The sequence below is a fragment of the Falco cherrug genome, chromosome 5 (assembly GCF_023634085.1).
Source record: "Falco cherrug isolate bFalChe1 chromosome 5, bFalChe1.pri, whole genome shotgun sequence".
NCBI lineage: Eukaryota > Metazoa > Chordata > Aves > Falconiformes > Falconidae > Falco > Falco cherrug.
Genome location: NC_073701.1, coordinates 47962686 through 47982082, shown reverse-complemented (window position 1 = coordinate 47982082; position 19397 = coordinate 47962686). Strand labels below are relative to the sequence as shown.

The 19397-nt window shown below is 36.1% G+C and overlaps 1 protein-coding gene across 4 annotated transcripts in view; it reads right to left on the bottom strand.

Annotated features, from left to right (window-relative positions):
* DOCK4 (dedicator of cytokinesis 4) overlaps positions 1-19397 on the bottom strand; it is a 257352-nt gene that overhangs the window by 153367 nt on the left and 84588 nt on the right. For all 4 annotated transcript variants that reach the window (XM_055710583.1, XM_055710581.1, XM_055710582.1 and 1 more), the window contains exons 2-8: positions 13269-13352; positions 12231-12271; positions 9756-9811; positions 7806-7902; positions 3817-3965; positions 2251-2335; positions 367-518 (exon numbers count right to left, since the gene is read on the bottom strand). In XM_055710583.1, the coding sequence (XP_055566558.1) occupies positions 367-518; positions 2251-2335; positions 3817-3965; positions 7806-7902; positions 9756-9811; positions 12231-12271; positions 13269-13352 (664 nt within the window). The remainder of the gene's footprint in view (positions 1-366; positions 519-2250; positions 2336-3816; positions 3966-7805; positions 7903-9755; positions 9812-12230; positions 12272-13268; positions 13353-19397) is intronic.

Genomic DNA, 19397 nt, shown 5'->3' with positions numbered 1-19397 from the left:
GCTCTCTACAAGTATGTGAAAGGAGACTGTAGGCAGATGGGGGTCATTCTCTTCTCCAAAATAACTAGCAACAGGACAAGAAGAAATGGCCTCAAGTTGCACCAGGGGAGGTTTAGATTGGATATTAGGAAATATTTCCTCACCAAAAGGTTTGTCAAGCATTGGCACAGGCTGCCCAGGGAGGTGGTGGAGTCACCATCCCTAGATGTATTTAAAAGACAGGTAATGTGGTGCTTGTGGACATGGTTTAGTGGTGGACTTGGCAGTGCTAGGTTAACAGCTGGACTTGATCTTAAAGGTCTTTTCCAACCTAAATGATTCTAAGAGTCTATAAAATCAGTATTCCAGTGAAATATCATGAGGTACCTGATGGGCCGATTTTCTTTACTGTCAAAGAGCGAGAAGATTACTTCCAGTTCCTCTCCCAGATTGGAGCACATTAGGCTCTTCATCTGAACAAAAAGATGGTGGCTGCTCGCTGGTACTGGTGTGTCTTTTTTTCGGTGACGATGTTCCATCTAAAAATACCACAAACAACAAGCAGGCAGTTTGAATTAACTGTAAAAATCTCAAAACAAAACGAGGTAGAAGATTTAATACTGAACTAGTTTCTTAATGCAAATTTTTAATTTTAAAGAATTTAATTCAGTACTAACTTATAAAAGTGGTGGGGTTTGGGGGCAGGGGGGTTTGCAGGGGTGTGTGTGTTGGGTTTTCTTGTTGGTTGGGGGTTTTTTTTGTTGTTGTTGTTTTTTGTTTTTTTTTTTAATCTGAGAAGGAGAATGCAAGGAAGTGACTTTCCTAGCGTTGCACTGCACCATTATCATCTCTAGGAGAAAAACAATAACTCTAGAAGTTGTACCTTTTTTGTACTCTGAAAATTCTAAGCCACTTTAAAACTTTGTGCTGGAACAATATAGTATTTCATAGCTAGTTTAAATAGTTAATGATCTGATATTCTAGCATTCAAATACACAAAAAGCCTTTGCAAAAGACTAAATACCAGTATTTTAAAATGGAAAAAAATCACATCCATATTTTATAATTGGCAGACTATGAAGAACACACTAAATTCTCTTGATTTGATTTCACAGTTTAATCTTCACCATTTTAACTGCCCATTAAGAGTAGGACAATCTTAAGTTGTACTATTTTTCCCTTACATTGCATAAAAAATAATTTTAAACATCAATCTTCCCAAGTGACTTAGCCCAAGATAACCTCAGTTTGAAGGCTTTTTTACCCCCTCTATTTTCCAAAGTCTACTCAATGAGTTCCATTATTAGTTTTCTAGGTTATTCTTCCTCTGTATGTTTCTTCTTATGATTAATGGTTCCTCACTGTTATTTCATCTAGTGCTTCAACAGGATTCTGTACAATTACTATGACTTTGAAACTGCCCAAAGGTATACTGATTCTAGCATGAAGAAGTTACTATTGGGCATGACATCACAAGTAATCAACATAAGTAGCTAAAAATTATCAAAAATGTATGATTTCAGCTCCACAGAAAACTGTAGCAATTATATTTTTGTTTATTCTGTATTTAAACGCAGAAGTTAATATAAACAAAATCTAGTTTAAATAAAACCTTAGTGTTAAACAAGTAAGGTTCAGAACTGTCTGTCTGTAACAAATGCAGTACTTGTATGAGCCAAAACCCACTTAAGTTAATAGGCAAGCTTTCTTAGACCTCACTGGAGATTAAACCAGAATAAGAAATATTAGTGCTGCTTTTATTAAATCAAGATGGGCTCTTATATCCAAAGGAGAGCTCTTCTATGCAGTTTAACTGCCATTTACATTAAAATATTAAAAAAGACCAGTAGCTCAGTATGATTAACTGTGACAATACTTGTACCATGAGTGTTTCCATAAATCTTACCTAACAGGACTCCAGTGTCTGGTAAAACTCTAATGAAAAAGAGTCTTATAAGCTTTTATTGCTCATTAAATTAATGTTAGTAGTCACAATTTCAGTCATATATCAGAAAATAAAACTTTTACCAAATAACATGTAAAATGAGCATGTGTGCACACAAATTTGATATCAAAGCAAAGCATCTCATACAGATGTAAAGATGACATAACTATTCAAAAGAAAAACTTCCCTCATAGTAAAACTCATTACACTATGAAATGTCATTTTATTTTATCAATAAAAGTACTTTCGGTTAAGCAGAAGAAAGCTGCATTAAAACATCAGTATGTCATTTGATAGCAAAAGTACTGAGTACTATATTCACACACCAGCCTGTAGAGCTCTGTGATGCTGATCTCTTCAGGATCCACCATAGCATATTCTTTTCTTGGAACTAAATCAAGTCCCAGTTGTCTGTATGAAAAATGGAATAACAATAAGTAGTTTCTACACCCAAAGGAAACAAATTAACTCATAGCTTCCATTTACATTTACAACAAACAATGTATATGTTAATTGGTACTCTACAGTTGGTTTAGAGTTTGTTTTAATATATTTTGGTTGAATTCACCATACACAGATGATTCCTCCCCACTTTCCTCACTTTGTGACATTAATAGAATATGTTTCCCCAAAATTTTTACATCTGTTTCACACTGTAGACAATGTACAATTGATATTGTCCTTTGTACTATTGTGGACATCGTATAATGTGAATCACACTAGCGTCTTCAATTTGAATGACAACTGTGGAAAAGAAGATAAGAAGAATATCCATCAAATGCCAAATCATCATCTTATTTTTAATTTGGACTGGAAGGCATCAGAGCTGCCTGGCTGTATCCCCTAAACAAAATAATGAAATTAACTTGTATCAACTGGAATAAAACTTATTCTCATTACAGCAGCAAGCGATAAAGATTAAGAACACATAGGGCACCCATGCTGAACTTTCGAAAAACTTGAAAGATTAGAAAGTTTTTCAAAAATATGTTTTTAAAGAGTAGAAACTAACCACTTCAAAACCTATCAAAATTCCATTTGGTTAGCACAAAATTCTGAGCAGTTAATCATACACAGTTAATGTTAATCACAGTTGTTCCACTGCGTTAGGTATTTCAGCTTTCCGATAGCAGTAGCTGCAGAAAACTCTGAAATTCAGGGAATTCTGATATTGAATGTTGCTGCATTTAGTCAGAGTTTAATAATATAGAGTTTAATAATATAGTTTTATATAATATATAAAAATATAATAATGAATAAATATAGGCTAGAGAGAAGTCTTTGAAAACAGCCCCTAAATGCCAAAAGGTATTTTGCCCTTTTTCTCACTTTTTTTTTTTTCTTTTTTTTTTTTTTTTTGGGGGGGGGGGGGGGGGGGGGGAAGGACAAACCAAACCACCAAAACCAAGCAAACAAAAAAGAGAATACGATTTGTGTTAGCTCTTATGAGTTATTCAGATAAAAGAAAGGTGCAGAGCATAGTAGCAAGATGCATGTTAAGAGACACCAAAGTAGGAACTGAATTGTGTGATACAAGCCAAAGAGAAAGCAATTCCAGCCAGTACAGTTTCAGTTAAGACAATAAAGCGATGTTAACTGCATCACATAGGAATCTGGACAGGTATGTTTTAAAAAGACATAACAGGATGTTGCAGATACTTCAATGCAATTCTCTTGTAGAAGTGCCACTATTATGTAAAATAAATAGACAGAAAAAAGTTAAATAAAGTGCCAAGTCACTTTTCACTGTTAAAACATAGTGAACAGAAAAACAATGAAGGAGAAAGTCTGTTAAAAGAAAAATAACTAAATGGTAGTGCCTATCAAAACTTTATTCCTATTTCAACATTCTACACTGAGCCTCAAGCCATGGCATTATAATTAGTACTCACTCATTGCCCCAGTCCAGACGAGCAGTGATGTGTCGCTTGACATCCTTCATGCGATCATGGGTGAGATGGCCAACAAGTACCTGCCTTCGCAGGTCTAGGATTTCATTCATTATGTGCCACAGTCGGTGAAAGAGATCCCCCTCATTCCTCTGTGAGATAAAAAATATAATTGCCTCTACATCACCTGTATAAGCTGACAATCCTAAGAAATACAGATATGGTGGGGAAATCAATAAAACTCCTTCCTTATTCCCCTGCTTAGTCTTTTTTCTTCTCATTGTACTGCGACCATTTTACCTTGCACACAGGTATGCATATAAAATAATTTCAGAGCTTAGCACAGATCCTGTATTTGCACCACACTCACTCCAAAATTTCACTCCAATTCCTTATGTCTCATATTAACGCAGACTAATTTTTTGATAGATATAAAAAAACCCTCAACAACAAATTATTTCATGCCATAGCACTGTTTTATTCCAAGAGCATATTCATTCATATTCATTTTGTGCTGCTGTCTCATCCAAACTGAGTATGTGATCATGTAATTCAAGACTATTTGAAGTGTAAGTGTTTGAAAGGGCAATAGCTTTAAAGTGTTCATGTTCTTTTAACAGTTTCTTGCATGGATATAACTACACACTACGCTCTGACCATAAATACATAGTATCGTATAGGCAGAATCTTGCCCAGACAGTTATTCTTCATCTAACTGTGAAGTAGGAGAAATTACGTGAATACAACTGCTTTTTAAACCACATCCTCCTACTCTAATTATATACCAGTTAGGGACAACAATTTCCAATAAGTTTCCTCCCAAACAGAATTTCTTTTAACTCTTCCTTCACTAATTCTAGTTTTACTTGATACAAAGTTTTTCTGAGAAACTTTAGCTTGAAGAAATTATTGCAACCTCTGTTTATATGATGCATCACACAAAGTTGAAAAAATATTCCTATTCAGATTTGTTCTGCTAATTCTTGCCAAAAGACCCTAAGACCATTTCCCTTTTCTTTCTTCCTATGAACAAACAGCATAAAAACAAAGTTCAGCTACTTCTGCTGCATAAAAGCTAAAATTCACTTAGAAGCACCATTACTCTCTGTCAGTAACTTTTATGTTTCTAGGGCTCTGACAAACTGTCATTTGATCAATCTGCTATTTTTACTTCACATTCATTCAACTTCATAAGCTTACTAAAATGGGCATTAATTTGTTTGTCCTGGCTTTTTGTCTGAAAAAAAAGAAAGCCAGTATATTTTTAACATGCAATAACAACAGCAGTGAAGAAAAAGCTGCCAAAAGAGGAACAACTTCAGTATGAACAATAGGAAGATACGAACTTTATAAGAAAACAAAAAAAAAGGGTCATACAAATAGCCCTTAAATTAAGAGCAAAAGACAAAAAAAGACTTTTTATACAAATGTTTTAGCTAACTAGACTGACAGTATGTTTTCACAGTTTTCCTGACACCGGTGTATAAAGATTTTTGTTTCTACAGGTAAAAAACAAACCAAACACTAATTCAGGTGCACATTTGGTATCTGATGAAAAGCTCTACAGAAGTAAATTATTCATGTGAATACAAGAGACAGGCTAATGTTTAACACCACCATTAAGCTCAAAATAACATTTTCAGGTATCCTTTCTTTTCCAAAGCTCTAGAATTTGTCTGAGTTGCTTGTATCTCAAAGTGCTGATTGGATCTGCAAACAACTGTGCTTACATTGTAGATCTAGGTCTCTAAGGGATCATATTTTTGCTCCTTTTGTTCCAGGAGAAGCCAACATACTAATATACTTGTTAACATACGAAAAGCAATCACACTTAGATGTGCTTCAGACAGAGAAAGCTACTTCCCATTATAATCTAGGGAAATTTCAAACAAGCTTTGAAGAAACACTTTCTTGTTTCTCAAGAAGCAGTTCATACTGCTTAATTACAATTTCACTGTCAAGTGTAAAGTGATACTCTATTACTTAGAATCGAACAAATAAATACTTGATTTTGTAGGCTCTTGTATAAAAGCTTTCACTAAGCAAACTAGAAACTGCTGCAACTGCAGGTTTCAGAAAGGTCATCTGCTTCCAAAAAGCCTCTCTGAACACAACCCATACAAGAGTCTCAAAAAAGGTAGCAGACTGTCTACTTCTGTACCATCCTGATTTGTAGAAGGTCTGCTGGCACCACTTATTGTTGTTTCTTATGTAGCAGCAGCTGCCCCTGAATCAGAACGTAGCTAATCTTCTCACAATTAAGTTATAATTATCAAATCAACAATGAGTTAACATGAAGGGTTGGAGACTACGTAGATGCAAGTGAACAGGTTTTGACCACATTTTATGTGTGCACATGGTTGCCCAGTCCAAATCATGTTTTGGTTGTCGTGTAGTAGATTAGAAGGTCAAGTGTTAAAAACTTAAGAAACTCATGATGCAAATCACAATTTACAACTAAAATATTTTAGTTAAACCTTTAAAGACACAACTCTACAGTCAAGAGAAAGAAAAAAAAAGTTCAGTTGACAGAGGAAATAGAAGTAGACATGGAAAAAGGAAGTTATAGCTATTACTATGCCTTAATTATGATGTGCAAAAAAAAAGAAAAATGCAGAACAGTCAGCAAAAGCTGGACTTCAGTCAGAATAAAGAGAGATATTGAATAGATTTCTTTTTGTGTGTTCTAAGTACACCAAAACAAAACAACTTCTACCTAAGGTGGTAGCCAGTTAGAGAAGGAAATGGTAGAATTTTTATTGGTATAATCTTTGCTTCAACTGAAGTTTTTAAGGGATGCAATTACAGAATTGGAGAGACCCAATTTACAAAGTGAGCACAATGGAGTGATAAATGGAATTTATAGAAATAACACACACCACGGGTATTCTTTGAGAAAGAAAGAATAGTTATTTATTTATTTATTGCCACTTTGTGTTTTGCTGCTTGCACAGCCACTACTGGAATACTATATCCAGTTCTTAGTCCAGAAATGCAGCAACAAATAGAACATGGGTTAGAAACCAGGAATGGTTAAGGCTAAAAAGCATGATTTAAAGTGAAATTTGAAAAGATGGATCAACTAAGATAGTTAAACACAAAGGTAAGACTGTAAGCATCTATTAAAACAGAACAATTTCAGAGGGGCATTCTGTAGGGAGTTGTTATAAAATTACTATGACTGGTATGAATGTAATATGAAAATTATACATAAGTACGAGAAGAAATGACAGAACAAGGAAAGGTTATGGCATAAAAGTGCCATTTCATTTAAACAAGAAGAAAACCAAACTGACCTGAAGACATTGGGGAGAGGGAGAGAAAGACCAGAGCCACAAAATATCCAGATAAGGAAAACAAGAGAACTGTGAAACATGGGACTTCAGACTTATGAAGTGTGAGATAAGGAAGAAGTTCAAAACCAGAATCCAATTCTACAATGTGCAGTACATAAATCCAGAATCAGTTCATTACTGCTAGTCAAGAACCAGCCCCAACCTCCCTCAGCAATGAGGACACAAGCTCTGGCATCGCTTGAGCTGTGTGTCATATGCAAGAGATCCTGGTCAAATAACATGGATACATCTCAGCGCTCTTAAGTGTGTGAATGTGAGAGGAAATAAAAATGTGTAAGAAAATGGGTATAAATTAAATCAACTGGCTGAGATATTTTCAATAACATACTGAATTTCTATATTTCAATAAAATTCCAATAATTTGTTACACCTACTTCCAACACTTCAACTGAGCAAAGGAATCCCTAGATGCAACAGTTACACGATGAAGCTGGACAAGACACAGTCACTAAGCTGCTCAAGTTCAGCAGCAGTAGTAAGTCAACGATTGGAACAAATTAAGACATTTATTTAGTCCATAATTAGCACAGTTCAAACTGAATGCTTTTTTCTGAAATATATACTTAAACTAGAGCATCTAAAACACTGTGTCTTGAGTTGGCATTAAATCAAAGCAACGTTATTCAGGGTACTTGCCACATAGAGTTGTTTCCACATTGTTCCCCAGTCTCTTAAAGTTGACGTCATTTCTGTAATAACAGAATCTTCTGTTGGAATAACCATTTCAAATTGTCTGTAACATGCAGAAGAACACATGATATTACATAAACATTACAAATGCCATTACAGTTACTAATACAAATACCTCCTTCCTGCCAACAGGGATGCTTATCAACCTATATAGGTGCTCTTTCAGCTCATGACACTTTTCAGTTGTATATTAATCCCCATGGAAAAGTCTTCGGTGAAAATAATGTAAACCTCACGGAAAGTCTTGGTCCTTCAGAAGTCAAGGTGAGTTTTCTACTATGAGATAAGCATGTCAAAAACTACTTTCACAGCAGAGTAATTCCTGCAATTTCCAACGGGATCTTGCTACTTTAGCTTAGATCCCAAACCAGCAATTGTTGCCACTCTTTTACATCTCTGTTTATAGAAATAAGACAAAAAAAATGTCATTCCTTCAACTCCAAGAGGATACAAAGACTCAAAAGAAAACTAGCACAGTGTGAGTGAGTTCTCACCTCTTTGACGTTGGCCAAGAAAAAGTTGGATTGGCTTGGTCAAGACTAAAAACTTTCTACCACACCACCAATTCGCACAGCATCATCACTAACACTTTGCTCTGACACACAGTGTATTTCAAAGATTTGCATTCATGCCTGGATTACTTTTGTCACATAACAATGTGACAGCCCCTGGCTATGACGCACTGTAGGGCACTGAATATGTGGCCTGAATGGGAAAGACTAACAAAGGAAATAGGCAAAAACGACTGAACTCCTGGCAAGTACTGTCACAGGGGAGCTTGCTGACAAAAATTATTCCATCTTTAAGCCTTTTTTTACTATGATAGTTTACAACAACTTTATTTCACCAAACCTTCAGTATTATCTAAAACCAGTTTTAAGGGAGAAAGGATCAAGCCCACAACAAACCCTACGTGGCTTGAGCTCCACACCGAACAACAGTGTTTAACAGTAATGTGGAGCCATTTTCACCTGTGGGAACAAGATTTTAAATATGAATACAGTCTTCATAATTATTTTGCTCATCATGAATCATGAACCTTCTACTCAATCATGCTCCCAAAATGAAGGTCACCTATACCTGATGTTTAAGCATCCACCTATTACGGTGAGAAACATTTTTACCCAAACAGGTTTCAAACTGTTATGTATCAGTATTAATTATATAAATAAATCATAAAATGTGAATGCTCCCAAATTAAGTAAAACATCAGAAAAAAAATTGTTGAACTAACATCACTGACAGATTTTTTTAAGTGATACATCTAAAAAAACCCCCAATAGTCAGTATTTCTTTTAGTCAGAACATTTCAGTTTAATTTTTATTTAAATTTTTATTTAAACTAATTTTAATCAATTGTTATGTTTTTTATTAACTCTTCTAAAAATGGAGAGATCAGTTGTTGTCAAAAATATTGGCTCTTCATTACCTGAAGTAGTAAAGGAAAGCACATCTCAATTCATTTACAGTTTGAGTGAAATCCTACAAAAGTTATACACTTTTTTTTTTTTTTTTTTTTTTTTTAACAATGGGCACAACTGCTGTCCTCAAAGAAAACAACTACTCTTAAACAGCCAGCTTCTGTACAGAGTAACTTCTAATTAAGGCAATACCTTTTTCAAGCCAAACTTAGCAGCAGGAAGCAACTGTTTTCTCTTTCCTCTAGACAAAACAGACAGATATTCCCAACTGTGCTGCGTGTCTTTTCACAATACATAACTCCCAATTTTATGACCATGCAGGAGTACCAGTTTAAAAAGGACAGTAATTTCAAGTTCTGGGGCAGTAAGATATTACAACATAACAAAATCATGACTTGATTTTATAACCACAAAAGATCTTTGGTACAAGCCATTGACCATGTTTAAATATTTGAATCCAGAACATTTCACCTACCCTTTGTTCTTAACACACGCATTTTTCAAGTGAATGTAGTTGGATGGAAATATGCCCTGAAAAATAAAATAGTTTAGGTAAAACCAAAAAAACTCCCCTTATATAATTTTCAGTATAATTTAGAACCATTTAATATGCAAATGCTTGCTGAATTAAAAGTCCTCCAAATAATTACCAAAAAACACTCACAAAAAAGCATACATTCTCACTATAGATCTAATGGAAATGAAAATGCCATGATTCAGTACAGTTTAAATCCTTGAATACTTCAGAAAATTAGAACGTAAACAAGTGTAGTACATGTCGAAGACTGCTTGAGACCTCACTCCTCTTAGATGTTTTTATCAATTATTCCCACCTTGACAAAAAATGCACCAGCTGTGGGGGGGTAACATCAACTGCATGTTAAAAATAGTATCTTCAGCTAGGGTTTTTTTAAAAAAAGCAAAATAAATAAAGTTAACTATTTTTATTGAACCTTGTTAAGTAAAATACAGTCAACAAAGTTTTATTTGGTGGCTACTATACCCTGCAATGCACAAAAAGCTATGGTAGATGCCTACTAAGGAGCCTCAGTGGCCTGAAAGGAACAGTCTTTTTTTTTAAGGGCTCTCCACTGTTCTTTTGAATGGGCAGCATTGCTGCAACAGTCAAATTGCTCTTACAGGACACCAACTTTCATAAATCAGAACAATGTGCAAGATGACGCAATTAAACTTCAAGCTTCTGCCTGGGAACATAATATACTACAGCTCATTACATAATGCAATGAGGGAAAAATACCTGTACGTTCTCTTTACAATAAGTACAGCTGCATATAGCTTTCCTTTGTGATGACGGTGTCCCACTTACTTTTAACATAGACATTAGACTTCCAACAAAAATGCATCTACTATGTAGAGGCAACTGCTCTTGTAAAAGCTCCTACTCCTCTATAATGTAAAGTAGTTCAGGAGAGATCTCCCAAGGACAGTAAAGATGTACAGCCTCGCACTTGTAGCGAAGTGCCAGAAATCAGGATGGCTGCATATGCATGCTTACTGAAGACCAGCTGCCACAGATAAAATTTGAGTGTCAAAGCTGGCAGAATAAAAAGGGAAGAATCTTCTTCAGAGAATTTTTATTATTTAGTAAGAGCAATACCAATAACAAGTAGAGTTACAAGGTGCTCTTATTTTACTTTCGGAGAGACTCCCTTCAAAAATCCAATTCAGGAAACTGTTTACATTCACACCAGGAAAGCAGAAAATATATATCTCATTTCTTCACACATCAAGTCATGTTTAGAAAACCTGTTCATAACTTCTATCAACACATTTGACAGACCACAAAGCAAGACTGACAGCAAGCATGTGGTGAGAACTGCAGTAAAAGACACAGAAGATGCAATAACAAATCCCAACTGCTCATGTCTTAGAAATCAAATTGCATTATATCCATGAGGTCAAAGTAGTAAACATCGGATTAGACTCTGTGGCTAAATTTATTGTTCACACTGACCTTCCATATAAAGCAAAGGAAAATTATGTGAGCAGAGACTGCATACCTAGGCACAAAAGGCCAATTACTTATGACATGAGCACAAGAAACTTTTGAAATTAGCACACGTGCCCTATTTTGCAGCTGAAGAAGGTTGGAAACGGAAAGGGGGGAAAAAAACCCAAAGCTTACAATGGGGCTTAAAGGAGCAATAGATGATTTAAGGTCTTCTTTCATTGGCTTTAATAAGACTAAAAACTTAATGTGTTGAGAAAAAACAGAAATCTTGAAATGGTTTCCCATATGGAAAAAAAAAATAAAATCTTTCCAGTCACAGATACAAGTCAACAGGAGAGATTAAGAAAATAGAAAGACAAATAAGATAGGTAAAGCCTATACATATTCAACATGAACAAATGTTGAAATACAAATTTCATATTTCACATCTGAATGCAGAAAAAATATCCGTGAAGTCTGGTTTAGAGCACTATCAGCTACACTGCTATGGAAATAAAAACTACACATCAAAGAAAAATAAAACTAACAATATATTTTACATGACAATACAGATCTTTTATTCAACTGATACTCTGCACGTGGCTTCTATAACTAGCTGTCTCCACTGGTTGCTCCAAATTGATTTACAGCATCAAGCAAAACAGTCACAGTCTAACCAACTTTTCCAACAGTATTTACAAATCGTATTCTCAGAAGTCTTTTCCCTTCAACTTGGCTTTCTCTGAGCTCACAATCTAAAAATCAGAAATAAAAGAAAATTCACCAGAGCCTCAGATTTCTAAAGTGTCTCATCCTAATACACCGGAGTATTTCAGAGTGCAGTCCATGTCCAAATCTAATTAAAGCAATATCAATAATATACTTAACACTAAGCTTTAGGGTTTTTTTAAGTATCAAACACTGACATGGAGACTACAAACTTTTGGAAAGTAAATATCCATTTTTGCCAAAGAGTGGAAATCTGTAATTGATCTTTACCTTAACATTGGGGTTTTTTAAGGCAAATCCTCTGTACCATCCTGTGAAGAAAGAACATTTTGCTTTTTAAAGTATGCAAATTGTTTCCTTATGTAAAACAGATTTCATCTTTCCCTTTTGGACAGATAGGACAATTATATAAAACTGTCAGACTTCACACATTTAAAAGACTTCCATACAACGGAAGAAAAGTCTTTTGTTTAAACCAGCTCATATTCAGATTACTTAATTCACACAATTTAAGGAGTTACTCTTTAAAACTCTATTCCCAAATGTTTCTAACATTGTAACCCAGGCACATTTTGCACTAGACACCACGCCAGACAAAAGGGAAATTGTTTCATATCCACTGTCAACATTTACAAATAATTTTGGGACTTAATGCTCTAAATCTATAAACTACATTACTATAAAAAATTCATGATATACCTGATTGAAAAGAACAGATCCTATGCCTCCTGTATCCTTACAGGTATATAATCCTGATATGAAACCAAAAAATACCTATATAATCCTAAATGATCAGAAATTCATACTGGCAGACAAGCCTTAAGCAATGTATTAAGGAGGCAGATTATGAAAAAAAGGAAACTTAATTTCTCTTACACTAGTAATGGACATTTGCTAAAATCGTATTAGTATTCTCTACCTCAGAACAGAGGCAGAAGAGAATGTTTATACTGCTTTAAGATTTGAAGTTATGACTGAATTCATTTGAAAGGGTCTTGACAGCAGCCAGGCTTCCCTTGGAAATACCAAGAAAGCATAAGAATCACAATGAGAACTCCTTGCTGTCTTAACTGTTAACCTCTATGAAAGTTTATTAAACAGAGAGATTAAATACTAAGAATGAACTGAAATTTAATTATTATAGGTATTAGAGCACACTGGAACTGTGAAAAAAATTAAGAGGTCAGAATGTGTTATATTATTGACTTCAAAAATGTGTTCATTTAAGAAATGAAGTGAATAGTAATGGGGTTAAATCAACAATATATGAAACTTCATTATCATTGGAATTCCAAACTGTGAACTCACCATCACATTTCTCTAATATTTGAACAGTGTCTCCGATCTCCAGTGATAGGCCATGTGGGACTGTCCCTCGAAAACCAGCTATTACTGAAAAATATAAGTTTCATTTACTTACAACATTAAAATACAAATTATTATTCCTCTTAACAAAAATAGTATATTAACAGGGGAAGTTAAGTTTTAGAAGAAACAGGCTTACTGAAATTTAATAATCTGTAGAAAGATTCAGAGGTTAAGCCACTTTTATGAGCAGAAAAATTAAAATATAGGACTTGGAAAAAAAAACCCACAACAAAAACATCTACAGACCTCCTTTACATGAATAGAAAGCTTCTACTGGAGAACACTGTTAGCCAGACCATAACTACCCGGAAGGACAGAAACTGTTTTATTCCAAACACTCACAGTAACACATATCAGACCTCAGAATTTTGCAAGCTGAAAGTGCCAGTATTTTTGTTGCCATCTATACCACCCACATGCCAAAAAGAGGAAAACCTTATTTCACATTTGCTTAATGGATGCTATAGAACCAACACTCCATATAATCCCAAATGTGAGGAAACAGTTAGGCGGTGCAGACCAAGAAAGCATGTTGTTTACTAGAATACATTAAGTGCACACACAATCTCCCCTGCAGCCTCCCCGAAGCCAGTAAAGCCCAGGTCATGAGCTCAGGCTGGGACAAGAGCTACAGAAATGGGCTTTCCTTGCTGGAGATAAAAAAATATCTCAGAAGCAAAATGTCTGCCAGAGCAGTGATGTTCCCAAATACTCACAATGGTCAAATTTTAAGACTTACATTGTAAGTGCTAAAAAAGTAGCCAGGTGGGTTTTTTTGGGTTTGTGGTTGTTTTTTTTTTTTTCATTCAGACTCAAAATATAATACTCAAAAGCCACTCAAAATTCTTATTCCAACTAATGCTAAAAATCCATTAACATGCTAGATAGCAATTCAGCTATTCAATCCTGTGTTTACTGTATCTGAAACTCTGACTTAAAATATTGCCTAATCCAGGCCATGAGACCAAGCAATAGTGATTCTGATTCTCCATATTATAATATTCTTTTGGAGCTTAATTTTGAAGCTGAAGAGGAAAACGGCCTTCTACCAGTGTTAGCAGGGTACAATGCACAAAATTACTTAGTGGCCTACCAGTGATCTTGCTGCTATCAAATATCCATCCACCTAGATTTGAAAACCCAAATCCCACAGCCAAGTGAAAAACACACCAACTCAGAGGCATGAGAAGAAATCCTGACATGTAAAAGCCTAAAGGAAACCCCATGGGTGCAGATAAGCATATGAAGTAACTACTCTTCCACCAAAGGACTGTCAAGATCTTGTCACAACAACCCACTTTGGCAGCTCTTGTCTGCTGTCAGAGGTCTCTCCTGCAACAGGCAGAGACTATGCTCAAACACCATATAACCCAGCATCCACCGCCTGTGCTTGTCAATTGTGTGTCAAAAGGCAGCAGGAGAGATTAGCTGCAATGTAGCATCACCACAAAACCCAAAAATTCATTTGTGAACCTTTGCCAGAAAGTTCCAGATTTTAAGAGTAAACCACCAGGATATGGTTTACACTATAGGATGGAATGTATAAAAATGTACAAAAAGTACATTTTTGCCAAAGCTTTCTTCAGAATCCAAAGGCTTCAAAACTCAGTGAATTCAATGATCCCTTCAATCATCATTAAATCATCATTGTGTTTAACCCATGATCTTTATTTATCCCTACTAAAAAAGCCTGTGACATTATATGTCTGGTTAGTCCCTAAGAGTTTGACGTAACATGACAAGTAGCATTGAGTTTTGGTTTGGTTTTCTTTGTTGTTGTTGTTTTTTTAATCCAAGGCATGAGTTTTGAATAGATCTCTATTCATTTTGGTGCTCCTCCTACTCTCAAGGGTAGAACTAGAATACGCCAAGATAAGCATTATGAAATAAAAACAGCTACTTTGATTCCCCTATCATGATCAAGTACACCATTTTTAAAGAAGGTTAGTTGCACGACAGTATTTTTACATTGAAAAAGTTTGTCTAAAAGTTGAAAAATGTGATTTAATTAATTTTTATACAAAGATCTAAAAATTAAATCAGCTTATTAACTATGAACAGACTAAAATAAAACCAAAACTCCCTCATTACAACGTGTATCTAATTTCCTCTGAGGCACTGGATTGACAGGAGTCATTCCAGTCACCTTTCTAGCTTGCAAGAACCAAAACCAATTTATGAAGCCTGCCAAAATAGCACCTGCAGCCACTGAAATAAAATTAAGGTATTAACAGAGGCAACATGCAAAACCAAACCAAACCCTTGCGTATTATTACAGTCGTGAGATGTCTTACTTTTAAACTCCATGAGATACAAAGAATGACAGTAATTTTCTCCTTAAGAGCCAACATATCTTGCCACATTATTATGATCTGACTTTGCCATGACATTCAGTTTGTGTTATGCAGTTACTGAATCTGTTAAAGATTTCTTTTTGGTCTTTTTTTTTTCCAAAGGAAGTTTTAAAAAAAAAAACTTTTAGGGCAAAAGGAGATTGAAATCTGGCACAGCGTAGAAAATAGCTAGAATTTGTTTTAGGGCATGTATTGAAGAGAAAAGTTATACCTTGAAATATCTTCTAGGAGGATGGCCTGGAGAGCATATCAGAAAAAGAAAGAAAGAAATGAGGGCATCACCTGAGCCACCGAGCCAGCACATTTACCCCATCGACTCATAGAAGTCTAGCTGGATTCCTGTGGAGGTCTTGCAGTGAGGTCAGGCTGAAAACAGGCAGCCCATTGTCTTTAGCAATGCCACTCAAAACAAAAGAAGGTACATCGCAGAGCAGCAGAGAACTTAATGCAAAGCACAGGAATCCACAAACTTATCACACAAATGTTTGGTTGCCTGACTTTCTAATAACCAAGTCACATTACAGAATTGGGACTGAGACAGAAGGTGGCTACTCATGTCTTTTTAGTTTATCTGTGGTGTATATAATGAAGTAGACTACACGGAGGATAACGAAGAAGTCGTGGAAGAGGTAGTTACGGTTCCACCAGAGAAGAACCCAGGGTTCAGCAGTTTAGCCATGACAAAGGGTTCCTAACCAAGTCATCTGTGGTGATGCATTTCACATCCTTCTCTGGGCCACCCTACAGTCTTAGGAATCCCCATTAGACCTTAGTGCCTGTGTAATGAGCCGGGTGTTGAAGGGCCCCTTGACCATACCAGCAACTCTTGCATGGCTAAGATGGGGAACTGCACTGTTTGTACCAGGAACTCCTGTTGCCTGGCCAAGGTAGGGAATGGGAGTGGGGGACAATCAGTTATTCCTTGACAGCCCTGCAGCATTCCTGACCTGGATTATAATCTGAGTGGAACAGTACCATTGTTATTGGAATTCTGAAAAATAAATTACTCAGGTTATGGCCAGGATGGAAATTTACCAGTGACTAAAGCCAATCATCTCACAACCTTACAAAGAACAGTCCTAAGTAAGACCCTTTGAGCTCTCCTGCACTGCAGCAGACTGTGACAGCACCTCCTTCTGAGCAGGATGCCGCTCAGAGCTTGCAAACTCCCAAGTTTGTGAGGTTAGGAGGACCACTGCTGAAAGATGATGATGGGGCATGGGCTTATACATCTGCTCCTCAAGGTTCAACCCTTCACCTGTTGAGAAATGCAAATACATTTGATGCGAGTACTTCACTGAACTCAAGGGGAGCTTTTAACAGGTATACCTTTGTACATCTCTCTCCCTCCATCTATTCCTTTGGTTCTGTGTGCGTGTGTATGTGAATTGGTTTATATGCCTCATAGCAAGTATAGTATAAGTTTTGGATCCATAGTTAAATCACTGGTGTCATTCAAGTAAACCCTACTGATTCTATGATTTATTAGTCTATGATTAAGTGCTGATAAAATCTTGTGATCAACTTTAAACTGTGAATAAACCTTAGACATCCTTTAGGTTTAAACCCATTCTCCAAGTCTGAGACTAAGATTGGACCTAGATGCACCTAAACTTTATAAGGATTTTAGAAAGTAAGGGGTTCTGTTCTGAACATTGAGACTCAACAGGAGAATTTCCTTATTTTTTATATTCCTTTAGATATAAACCATTGTCCAAGTCTGAGACTAAGATTGTACCTAGACACACCTAAACTCCATGAGTTTAGAAAGCAAGTGGGTCTGTTCTGAACCTCATGACTTAACAGGAGGGTTTCTTTTATCCTTCATATTCCTCCATTAGGCATAAACTGTTGTCCAAGCCTGAGACTAAGATTAGATCTAGCTGCATCTAAGCTCCATCAGGCGTTTAGAAAGCAAGGGGGTTTACTCAACCTTGTGACTCAACAGGAGAGTCTCCCTTACCCCCTTCTGCATCTCTGATCTCTGTGCAAATCATTCTAGCTTGATTCTAACTTGATTTTCTTTCGTATGTTTCACCCATGTAATAAGTAATAGATTGAACCTTGCCATCAAACTTTGTGAAGTCACACTCCCACAAATGCACATTAAAGCTGTTTTGCTAGTACCCTTTACGGTGATTCTTCAAGCAACCTAAACCACTCATTCGCAACACTGTGATACAAATTTCATGCACTAAATCTCTTGCCCTTTCCTCCAATGACCGCATTGTTCTGCAACACTTTGCAGATGCTCCCTAATTCTTTCTCCAAGTAGTAGTAAGTAATCCATCACTGTGAGGCAACCATGACTTAAGGAGTTCTCAACCTACCTTGAGAGCACTACATAGTTATCATACTCATAGAACTGGGCTTTTTATATACACAGCATTCACAGAGCCATGCACGTCAAATATGCACCATTTTCATTCTCATAATAACAGTAGCTGGTGCAATTATCACTTTCTTCTCAATTCCATTGCAACTGGATAGCAGAGGCCTTAATAAGACGACAGACAGAAGAAAAGAAATCCACTCTGAATATAGCTCAGCTACCAATATCTGCAGTCTGTGCAGATGCGCTGTCCGCATGCATGCCCCCAGGAAGCTAAGTATTAAAAGCACTTACATCTAGATACATTTTTTTGTCATTGTAGTACCTGAAGGTCATAGAAATGTCCTGTTTGTGTTTGAAGCACAGGTGTAGTGACTGATGCCCGCTTCAGTCACCTCTCAACAACAGGACAAATGTGGAACTCCACAATCAAAGTTTGTAGGCGGACATCATCTCAAAACTCTTTTACAAACTGAGTTCAAATACAACAGCCAGCTCACATTAAGTATTTTCTTGCTCCCAAAGGGTACTCAGAGGGTAAGAAAGCAAGACAACAACACAGGACACAAAAGCTTAATCCATACAGAAGGTGAAGTTATATAGTGAGAACTACAGTGACATGCAATACTAAAGCAGCATTGGTTATAATGCCAAGCTTAGAATTTTTAGAGTATCACAGGTGCAGTGAAACCCAAGTTACGAAAGAACCCATTTCCTTGAGAACTATGGAGAAATAATCAGAAAGAGAAGAACCTTTATGACATAACCAGTTAAGTTACCTGATTAACTTTTAAAATTAATCAAATACTGTAATATTTTCTTAATATTCTTCCTCTACATTTCAATATAACAGAATCAGTTCAATCTGTCAACACGATGTGAAATCTTACACAACATCCTTTCTATGTGTTTCCACTACAAGGACATGTATGAATAATTGGAAAGAAGTTTCCATTCCTTACCTTCATATCAGAGCACCAATGCAATTAGGGGGAAAAAAAAAAAAAAAAAGAAGAAAGAAGGAATAATCTAATGACACTTTAAGGTCCAGCTTCTCAAACGAAACATCATACTTCTGCTCTCATCCACATCACTGCCTGTCTGTGCTCACTGTTGGACAGCTTTACGTATCATAAAGTTACTTAGAATGGAAAAGATCTTTAAGATCATCAAATGCTACCACTGACCCAGCACTACCAAGTCTACCACTAAACCATGTTCCTAAGTACCACATCTACACATCTTTTCAATATCTACAGGGATGGCGATTCCACCACCTCCCTAGCAGCTTGTTCCAATATTTCAACACCCTTTCAACACCTTGTTGGCCTCCTTGGCCACCTGGGCACCCTGCTGGCTCAGATTCAGCCAGCTGTCAGCCAG